The sequence below is a fragment of the Macrosteles quadrilineatus genome, unplaced genomic scaffold, assembly GCF_028750875.1.
Source record: "Macrosteles quadrilineatus isolate MER2022 unplaced genomic scaffold, UCM_ALF_1.0 Scaffold_4__1_contigs__length_99947679, whole genome shotgun sequence".
Taxonomy (NCBI): domain Eukaryota; kingdom Metazoa; phylum Arthropoda; class Insecta; order Hemiptera; family Cicadellidae; genus Macrosteles; species Macrosteles quadrilineatus.
Genome location: NW_026542597.1, coordinates 20,892,319 through 20,903,535, shown reverse-complemented (window position 1 = coordinate 20,903,535; position 11,217 = coordinate 20,892,319). Strand labels below are relative to the sequence as shown.

The 11,217-nt window shown below is 39.5% G+C and overlaps 1 protein-coding gene across 3 annotated transcripts in view; it reads right to left on the bottom strand.

Moving 5' to 3' along the window:
• Window positions 1–1,730: 1,730 nt before the first annotated feature.
• LOC128991567 (rho guanine nucleotide exchange factor 17) overlaps window positions 1,731–11,217 on the bottom strand; it is a 106,245-nt gene continuing 96,758 nt past the window's right edge. The window contains exons 14-22 of one of the 3 annotated variants that reach the window (XM_054414565.1): window positions 10,992–11,140; window positions 10,638–10,744; window positions 10,141–10,233; window positions 9,358–9,591; window positions 8,300–8,367; window positions 7,732–7,880; window positions 4,700–4,874; window positions 3,737–3,916; window positions 1,731–3,108 (exon numbers count right to left, since the gene is read on the bottom strand). In XM_054414565.1, the coding sequence (XP_054270540.1) occupies window positions 2,921–3,108; window positions 3,737–3,916; window positions 4,700–4,874; window positions 7,732–7,880; window positions 8,300–8,367; window positions 9,358–9,591; window positions 10,141–10,233; window positions 10,638–10,744; window positions 10,992–11,140 (1,343 nt within the window). In that variant the 3' untranslated portion in view covers window positions 1,731–2,920. The remainder of the gene's footprint in view (window positions 3,109–3,736; window positions 3,917–4,699; window positions 4,875–7,731; window positions 7,881–8,299; window positions 8,368–9,357; window positions 9,592–10,140; window positions 10,234–10,637; window positions 10,745–10,991; window positions 11,141–11,217) is intronic. The other 2 variants (XM_054414567.1, XM_054414566.1) reach the window with 2 other exon arrangements.

Genomic DNA, 11,217 nt, shown 5'->3' with positions numbered 1-11,217 from the left:
TCCCTGTCAAGGCGCCATGCCGCCCTGCCGTGGTTCGTTATATAGAGGTTAGGTTTCCAGGAATTTCGCTAAGTCGAGGTTCCAGAACCAGCGTCGATCAATATAGGTCGGGACTTGACCTCATTAAAATACAGTACAATTAAAGTAGCATGGGCTACAATTCTTTACAGTACAGTGTTTACATTGTACAGTAGAACCTAAATTATCCGGCATAATAAAGGGGAGGGATCTTGAATATTGCGCAATCATGACAATGGCCACAACCAATCACAGCTTGTTCTAACCCTCCTAAAACCTAGCCAAACACTGTATTGCGTAGTCATAAATTATGTAAAGAACAAAACAAAACAGTAGAAAGTGTTGTAAGCTACTGCTCGCGATAGGCCGGTAGCACAGACAATATAATACTTTATTGTCTGTGCCGGTAGGCTACTTACAGTACAGTACTGATTTATCACAACAGAGGAATGTCAATAATAATCATTAACTATAGCATTGGTGTTGCTAATGCTAGTTGAAACAAATCGTATTGAAAACAATAAATTATTAGATAAGTCATTATAAAAGAGTATAATCATAGCCAACTTAAGGATAGTAAAAATACTCGTAAAAGGAATGTTAAAATAGCGATGTTGTTATTCTTTCTCTTTGGTTTTGTTTTTATATTCTTTCTTAGGTTTTTCTTTATCAAAAAAATTGTACAATTCACCATAGTTATCCCATATCGCCCAATCACAGCTTACTAAACATTACGTCGTCATCAGTCCTCAGTGAATGAAATCAGTTCTCAGTTGCAACATAGCGCGCGCAGAGACAGCAGACAAAGATGTAAATTGTAAAACGGAGCAGAAGAATGTTAGCGCAAGCGATGAGGTGACCTTTCCATTTCATTTGATAAAGAAACAGATTTTCCCAAAACAATAATTGGGTGGGGGATTTGTTATATCGAGGGAAAGACGTAGACAATTCGTTATGCAGAGGTTAAATTCGCAATGTAGAGGTTCTGACAATGATAAATTTGTTATACTTATTGAGGTGTCTTATTTTAGCCGAAATCACGAAAAATTCGTTAAATCAAGGTCGTTATTATAGTTTGTTCGTTATGTAGAGGTAAAATATACATTGTGTCTTATGGAGAGTTCTAGGGGATTAAAAAAAATTCGTTATATCAAGGAATTCGTTATATCTACCTATTCCACTTTACCTATTCCATTTTTGTTTAATTTGTGAGGGATTTTTTGTTGTGGGTGAAGGGGGGGAGGGGCGGCAAATTTTAGTTTGCCCCCACTCAAAAATTGTCTAGATCCGGCCCTGGTCAAAGTGACAGTCCTCACTGCTAGTGGAAGTCAGTCAAAGTGACAGTCCTCACTGCTGGTGCATGCAAGTCAAAGTGACAGTCCTCACTGCTGGTGCATGTCAGTCAAAGTGACAGTCCTCACTGCTGGTGCAAGTCAGTCAAAGTGACAGTCCTCACTGCTGGTGCATGTCAGTCAAAGTGACAGTCCTCACTGCTGGTGCATGTCAGTCAAAGTGACAGTCCTCACTGCTAGTGGAAGTCAGTCAAAGTGACAGTCCTCACTGCTGGTGCATGTCAGTCAAAGTGACAGTCCTCACTGCTAGTGGAAGTCAGTCAAAGTGACAGTCCTCACTGCTGGTGCATGCAAGTCAAAGTGACAGTCCTCACTGCTGGTGCATGTCAGTCAAAGTGACAGTCCTCACTGCTGTGGCATGTCAGTCAAAATGACAGTCCTCACTGCTGGTGCATGTCAGTCAAAGTGACAGTCCTCACTGCTGGTGCATGTCAGTCAAAGTGACAGTCCTCACTGCTAGTGGAAGTCAGTCAAAGTGACAGTCCTCACTGCTGGTGCATGCAAGTCAAAGTGACAGTCCTCACTGCTGGTGCATGTCAGTCAAAGTGGCAGTCCTCACTGCTGGTGCAAGTCAGTCAAAGTGACAGTCCTCACTGCTGGTGCATGTCAGTCAAAGTGACAGTCCTCACCGCTGGTGCATGTCAGTCAAAGTGACAGTCCTCACTGCTGGTGCATGTCAGTCAAAGTGACAGTCCTCACTGCTGGTGCATGTCAGTCAAAGTGACAGTCTTCACTGCTAGTGCAAGTCAGTCAATGTGATGCACTAGTGAAAGTCTCCAAAGGCTACTGTGACTTTGTTAATACCAACTCAATACACAGACCCATTATAACCATTATAACATTTTTTGTAACATATTATCGTGTTTTATGTTCTCGTATGTGAAAGAGTACAAAAACAATAATTGTAGCAATACAGACACATTATAATATTAACAGTCAAAAGGTTTCACTAAGATGTCAACAAGTTTGGTAAAGAATCAAATTTGTAACAGATGTTACCATAGGGACTGACAAATACAGAGGATACAAAATGAAGCTGCTTTTAAAACTGCATACACTTTTACATAGACAAAATTAAGTTTTTAATTCATTATCATATCTGTAGTAGATTTAATTAATGTTCTAGAAGTCGTTGAGATGACTTGCGAGCATCACATATAAACTAATTTACAAAAGTACAAACAATGTGTTTTAGCATTGATTGAACACTCATACAAAAAATTTTTTTAACGGAATTGATAGAAAAACCATCAATAGATTTAAAAATTTTTTACGATAATAAATCTAAAGCTTTTAAACTAACAAGTTCAACTTCTGTTTCAAATGGTTTCAACATTTAACCAATTTGAGTGAGAATTTTGTTTACTAAGATGACATATCTAATACGATACAGCTTATCTAATTTTAAGGGTTTGCAGCAAAGATCAGTTTGTCAAGTCTTATCCAATTAGTCAAATTTTATTCATCTAGTCTCACTTTTTTCAGTCCTCGCTCCAACCTCTGGTTGTGACTGTAGGGCGACTATATTGTTTCCAGTCGCCCCATCCGCCTCAAGCCTGCCACAACAGCAGGTGGTTGGTCGAGTCCTCTCGCCCTGCGACTTCCGAGACGCTGGCTGACCGGAAGTCCTCGTATCCGTCTCCTCCGGAGATGACCAAGGGACGACCTTCTCTCTCCCTGTCGCCTCTCTCGACCACCGTGAGGAATCTTACTTGTCCTGTGTGGCCGTGGGGTACACCTGCAAGTTATAAATATTCTTGTTGGTTTTAACTTTAAAGTACTGGGTAATAATTGTTAAGTCTGTGATAACAAGGAGTCTATCAGTTTTCAAATCTTCTATTATACAACGACAATGATCAAGTAACGACGATCATAGTCGATAGACGATCAAGTAATGTAAGATCATAAGCTATATTTGTGTGGTATGACTTAACTCTGTAGTAGGTGCTTTGAGACAACTCATTAACACCGCCTTACACTGTAGTAGGAAGATCCACCTGGTTTTGGATGCTTGCTCTTGACTGTACTTGTGTGTATATCCTTTGGCCCAAATAAAGATTCAAAAATACCTCCCAATCATCTATCTAGATGTTCTTCACTGACAAAACCTTGGTTACTGTGATTTATTGTAAAAATATGGTCTGACCTTTCCAGACTTTGTGAGGAAAGAACTTTTTGCTATTCTCAATCCATTCAATGACACAAAAATCGTTAAATGTGTTTAAACTGCAAACAATTAACAGAGTGACAATTATTTTATTGAATAGTTAACCTACAAATAAAATACAGACTATGAAGTATCATACTACTAGTCCAATTGCCAGTACGAAGTAACCACCACCAGAAAAGTAGCTTGTGCGACTCACATTTGCACCGACCTGACACTGGCGGCAACTTGGCGGCCGTGGTGGCGGGAGATACATGAGGCAGTGGCATTGTCAATATCACACCGGCGCTGGTGCCAACCCACAACAAGTCCTGACACGCCAGCAGCGACGTCACGCGTAGACAAGCTGCCTTGTGTTGCCTTATGATGTCATCACAGCCTGTAAATAATGAATACTTTAAATTTGATAGGGTTCAGTGTTCGTTTACTAATTTTGTTACTGAAGGCTGTAATACTGACTGAAAATTTGAAGGAAAATTGTTAGAGTTTATTTGTAATTTGGTAAGATATCAGTTATCCAGAGTGGTCGTCCATTTTTTGTTTTAAATTTAAACTCACTTTATGCAAAAACTTCCTCAATCTAAATTATTTACTCAGTCCTATATATATATATTTTTTTGTTGTCCTAGTATGCTAGGCTCTAGCCCGGTATTATTTTTCACATTACTTCAAACTAGACCTAGGGGTTGTGGCATTATCACAAAATAATATGCATTGGTAATTTTGCATGATTTGAACACTTCCCTCCTGCCTGCCTGATTTGAGTCCTCAAAGACTGAAGTCCCTTGCTCTACCGCTAGACCAGCTCACTCCCCCACCTCTCTGGGGCCTAATACTACTATGCATTATCAAAGTCAAAATATTTAAATATAATTAAGAACTATGGATTTTTTTACTGGGGGTTGTATCCCTTACGTCAACTTTCTTCTATATTGCTTACTCCATATATAGTGTAGTGGCCTGAGAGAGGTGGGGGAGGTAGCTGGTCTAAAGGTAGAGCAAGGGACTCCACACTAAAGATTAAAATAAAACATTTTTAGGGATAAGAGTGCTAAAGTGCAGGCAGGAAGAATTTTAAGCATATTACCCATAATTAGTCAAGAATAATTAATAAAGAGAAGTGGTAAAGATTAAGAATTTTTCATTTGATTTGATAACTGACTTGCAAGCATCTTGGTGACAGCAGGAGCGATGTTGACTTCACCCAAGCAGTCAAACGAGGTGGCATGGAACACCCTCAGTACTGCGGAGTGCTGCAGTGACAGCCACACAGCCAGTCCTGACACTGCCATGCAGCTGATACTGCGGTGAGTCTCCCCACTGGCACTGAACTGATGCTACAATGGACGGCATAGAAAGTAAATACAAACACAATAATCTTGGGGATCTATTCATTGAAATAGTAGATACCAAGGTAACTTCATTTGCACAACGTAACTGTTATTGGAAAATTTAGCCCCCATGCATTGGGAACATACACTTGACTTTATACTTTATTATGGAACCCCACTCTTGACCTGCTGATCCTTCCATGAGCTAAACAAAAGCAATATTGAGCGGCCAGAATGGGTACGCAAATTACAATAGCCAAAAGAGTCGCATGTCAAAGACACAATGAATGGTAGCAAAGTAGGTGGTACAGTGGGAGTGGGACAATGAAGATAAAGGACGATGGACTCGTCGTTTGATACCCAATATAAGGTTTTGGCTAGAGAGAAAGCTTGGAAGTATGCATTTTTGCCTCACCCAGGCTTTTACCATGGGGCTTTCCGGATGTACCTAATAGGCTGCAAAAGCTAGAAGATAGAAACTGCACTAACTGTGCCTATATATGATGCCAAACTTTTGGTGCAAAACATTTATGACAGAGTAGCAGCAACTTGATCTTAAGCAAGAAATCAGAAAGGAAAGCTATTGTATTTGAGAACAAGATTTTGAGGAAAGTGTACGGACCGATTTTTGAGGATGGACAATGGAGATCGAGACATAATTGGGAACTAAGAGAATTATTTAAGGATCCAGATATTGTCGCAGAGATACGGAGCAGAAGACTGAGATGGGCAGGGCATATTCTGAGAAAAGATGACAACTCCCTATCAAAGAACATCTTGAGGAATAACCCAGAAGGTAGAAGACCCCTTGGAAGACCGAAACTTAGATGGTTCGACCAAGTGGAGAAAGACCTGAGGAAGCTAGGGAGAAGGAAGGAAGATGCAAGAAGCAGAGACCTATGGAGGCAGTGTGTTGGGGAGGCCAAGTACCATCTAGGGTACCAGTGGCCACAGCAGTAAGTAAAGCGGCCCACACACTGGGGCGCTTATGCGCGCACATGTGACGCGCGAACAGCTCTACGCACATGCGCCTCAATGTGTGGGTAAATGTGCCCATGCTCGCGACGCGCATGCAAGGTGCCTGGTGCCTGCCGCCGGACCTTCGAGCATCGTCACAAGAGCGCGAGCTTGTTATGATGTGCGCCAGTCTGTGGGAAATCGAGGCACATGTTCGCAAGCTAGCAGTACTAACCATAGCTGCATATACTGTAAATCGGGAAATACAAGGTCTGCGCCTGCGTGGCACAGTGTAACATTAACTGCCCCACGTGTTGTATTTGATTTGTCCTTGTTTTTAGGTTATGAACTTCTTTGTTGTGCGGTTAAGATGTCCTGTAATGACATAAGAAAGTTTTGGTCTGAGTTTATAGAGCTTTATAGATCACAAACGTGTTATTAGGACGTGAAAAATGTAAACTTTTCAAACAAATAAATGAGAAAAGAAATTAAGGAGTTATTAATAACAAAATGCAAGGGGGTGTTTCCTGAAAGTGGCGATACGTTTGTGGAGACTGAAATCAACTCTTTGAGAGCTTCATATAGATGTGAACCAATTAATTAGAACTAATTAAACTAATTAAATCTAAGTCTATAACCCTAATAGGTACTCTAAATACGACCCTTATACCCTTATATTAAATAATACAACCCTCATATTCTTTCATACCTTATTTCTCACTTTTTTAGGCCCACAAGTTTATTGTAAACACAAAAACCATAATACAGTACATACAACTAATAACTCCCCCAATCAATTGAAGTACAATCACGTCTAATGTATTTTTTGAAGGCAAATTTGATTCTTTAGTGACTTTGCTTGCAACTTAAAAAAAAATTCCTTGTTAAAAAAAATCCAAAATGAAAAACAAATAGTAGGTAAAAATTACATGGGGGCGATACAAAGGGGTTTATTAGAATGATTTCCATATATAACATATAATATATGTTGAATTTGCTGTTATAGCCCACTATTTGAATCGTCAAAGACGGTGGTGCGCGCGCATGTGTCTTTAGTGTGTGGTTACCAATTGGATCGCACATGTGCCTCGAGCCGCTCGCAGTCACCTCACCACGAGCCCCGCAAGGCACATGCGCGCTAGTGTGTGGGCCGCTTAAGTAAGCAGCAACTTGAAATAGAATAAGCTGAGCATTAAAGCTGAAAATCTTGTAAGAGTCATGAGGGGAAGCGAGGTCACTTTTGTGTGTTTCATACGTTTTCTACGCAAATGGATTTTTTTAGTTTTAAAAGCGGACAGTTGGGACATGATAGGAAGCCAGATCCGCAACAACATGGAAGGTCAAATGGAGAAATGTTGAGACAAAGCCTATCTAGCCATGAAGTCATACTAAAAGGAGATCCTATGTCAGAGAAAGGGCGAGAAAAAGAGGGATTGTTTTCAGTGGTCTCCAGGAGGGGGGTTGAAAGGCATCCACATACAAACTTTTAGGTGCAGATCCCCCAATGCATCTGGTTGCAGACTTTTTCTCCTCTCAAAGGAGGTAGTGTGATTGAAAGCCAAAGTTGAAGCTTTATAGACGAAAATATTTTTTAAATTGTATAATCGTAACATGTTTACAATGGTTTTTAGTTTTTAAAATGTTTTGTGTCATCCAACCTCACCGGAAACTGTCAGCCCCCACTCTGCTTTTTCCAAAGTACCTACATATAAGTAAGCGTCCTGTATTTTTCTGTGACAATGGTGACAGTTACCGCCCTAGAAAACCAGACTATACCACTCTCCATCTGGCCAAGTGATAAAGTTATGTCACTACTTTTTCACCGTAGTGCCATCTGTAAATTATAACGTGCATAGGCCTAAAACTGGATAGACAAGATGATGAGATTTAGTCAGCATCGCATTACCTCAATGCTGAGACTGGAGATGTTGAGGATCTTTATCTCATTATTACAGCTGCACCACAGCTTGTTAGAAATTGGCACCATCCTGGAGACCGGACTAGACACAGTCCCTACAGTCACTGTCTCTGGCTGGGACGTGTTCCATTTGCCACCTGCAATAAACAATAAAATTGGAGGACTAGAATTTATACAATAGAATAGAACACGATTTATACATAAAAGTCAATTTTTTTTCTTAAAGTTTTTCTAATAGTATGACCATAGGGAAAACTAGGTAAAATAGTAGTGAATAAAGTAAGGAACACAATATTGGTCTCAGAAAAGAACTGGCCTGGTTGCAACGGGAGCTTAACGGAGACCTTAATTTACAGACAGAGCCCTTGAATATTCCAATGTCTATAACAAACACACAATATAAAAATGTTAAGATTTTGAAATAATTTTAATTTTACAGGAAATACAAGTAGGTATTTCTTATTTAAACTCCAGTACCACTCATTCCTACAATGAAATATTCAGTTAAAAACAACAACAATTTATTTAGTTTTGAATTTAACAACATTAAACTCACTGTTTTCCCTGGAGTAGATAGAAATGTCTCCGTTTGCCAAAGCCACAAACACCCTGTTGTCCAGATATCTAAAACAACACAAAACTTTGCATTAAAATAGGCCAAGTTCTACATTCATTAGAGTAAATTCCCACTAATTCGGCGCCCTATATTGTGTCTGAGCTTTTATTTTTGGCCCCTTTTCCCGATCAACTGGCATTTAAGTCAGTCACCCGACTGCTTATAGTGACTGGCTAAATTTAAATTTAACTTACATATCATTGTATACATGAGGGGGCGAGCTGGTCTAATGGTAGAGCACGGGACTTAGGTCCTTGAGGTCCCAGGTTTAAATCCCGCCAAATCATCAGTGGATTTTAAGTTATAATGCCGCAACCCCTAGGTCTAGCCTGAAGTAATGTGAATAACAATCCCGGACTCGGGCCTAACGTCCTAACTAGGACAAAAAATGTCATTGTATATAAACTATTTGATAACACTAACAAATAAAATTGTTGAGATGTTTTTTTTTTTTTTTTTTTTTTACGAATCATTTTTAACAGTAGATTTTAATGTATCAGATATCATAAAGCAGTAAAACTTGGTTAATCTTTTACCCTTTCTTACTCTGTATAGCCCAGAATTAAACCAACAGTAGGGCTGATTACCAAACACGGGCAGTTCAAAAAACATTTGCGGCGTATGAGCTTGTAGTTGACAAACGTCTATAATAGGACTTCCTGAAGGTCAGAGGAAACAGCTGAACACCTACTCTCTGACTGTGAAGAGATCTTTGAGGTCAGAAGGACAACTCTTGGACATTTGGTAAGAGGTAATTAATTACCTTCCCAAAGAGGAATTGATTGGAAGACTGCAGGCATTCATCAGGTGTTTGAATCAGGTGTATCAATAAAACAACTTATTGGGATGCACAAAAATATGAATAATTCGGAAGAAGTGCTTTATGACTTGGGCATGCCCCTGTAATATAAGATAAGACTCTGTATATTGAAAAAAATATGCAATATGGTCTTAAAAATCAAAATACACAACACCGGTTCAAACTGCTCAGCACTCACATGATGGAGTGTACCGAAGAGCCGTGTTGGATCTTGATCTTGTTTCTCTTAGTACGGATGTTGTCGCTGCTGTTGTACACATGTATACACCCGTCTTCAGTGCCGAGCCACATCGTGGGCTGGAGATGGTCGTATTCTTCTCCCCCTTCCTCCCCTCCAGCTCCACTATCTCCCTCTTCTTCCCCTCGTCCTGTAGTCTCCACACCCTCGTCCTCCGATGAGCTTGAAGAACTGCTGAAACGTAAGCAAATTATCACGTTAGAGTACAGGTATGTGCCAAGGTGTTTCTAAATAACTTCAAACATATTGCAATTAATTGGACTCATTCATGCTTCATTCAAATTTTTTAGATTGATTTGATACACAGTCCTGGTCAACCAAGGTCATACAAGACACAAAGCGCTTAAATTCTTGGCAGAAGAACCAAACAGGAGTATCTATTGTTGAGACACTAGTGAAGACCAAATCACATTGCAGTCAGCACATCCAACCACTAATCATTTAAGTAGCTGGAAAAACAAATATGAAATTCGTCCAAACTGCTTCTAACAAATTAGAAAGGAGGAGAATGTTATTTATGTATATCAAGGAAAAGGGATCAGCTGACTTCGCTTGGAAAATTTGAAGGCGTTATAAGATTTGAAACGTCCACAGTTCACACAACATAACTCTGATATTTTTTAGTATATGAGTCTTCAGAGAGTAGATAGATGTGAAATTAAAGCTAGCCAAACTCTAACATTTTTAAAGCAACCAAAACAAAAACACTTTGATTACCCTTACCTTTCCAGACTCATGTTGGGCTGTTCAGTATCCTCCACTGATATACTGATTTTGGAACTGTCATTTTTACGTTGTCTGGTTTTACGGCTGTTTCTGAAAAAAATAGATCTTTGTTGTTCAACTTTATTTTGAAGAGAACCATAAAAAAATATAACTACAAATGTAGCACATAAAAATATTAGTATTTTACAGTAAAATTGCCGTCATTTTTCTTCAGATGCAGGACATTTAAAAAAATTAAATAAGCCTGTATGAAATATCAAAATTAAATATGAAAAAACGCCTCATATACCTATAGAGTTAAATCAACCTCCTAAATATTAGCGATTTTTGGTTACTCTCTCTACTAACAACAGGTTTCAGACAGCGCTCAACAACTGAACTATTGTCAGTATTTCAGTACTGCCGAGAGCCAGATTAGCAACCCACTGTAGAATACCATACTATTCTTGAAGTTAAAAAGATGCCAATACTTAAGAAGGTTTTATTAAGCTTACTGTGAAGGGCAGGCAGGAATAGCAGCTATACAGAGTATTCTTGCATTGCAAACTCCGTTACAAGACGTAACTGTTGGTTCTGTCGGCGACAACGACAGGACACAAACCTACGACAGAGAACATGTTTATAACAACTGATATTTTATTGCAGCAATATTGTAATAGCATTATCCTACCTTCTCAAAAACATAGGCAACAACAACAACAACAAAGGTAATCTAAGTCAAGTTCTTGAACCAGGGATGGGAGAAAAGATCTAATAGCAAGGAGTTGCCATTGCATACACAATAAGGTATGGTTGATTGGGCAGATTTTGAAAGTACGGGTAGAATTTAAAAGAAGGTTCTACTGTACCTGGCCTACGTAGCCATCACTGTTGCACACCCAGACATCCCGAGAGCCCAGCAAGGGAGCAGCGCAGGTGAACTGCAGCCCGGCTCTGGTCTTGCGGATCGGCACAGAAGCGACAAACTCAGGACAAAGTCTTTTGTCTGCTGTCACTGCTGGAAAGGAACCATACATTCACTGGACGTTCTAAATTATTCTAGCGAAAATAAACAGTCAATATAGTTTTAAACTT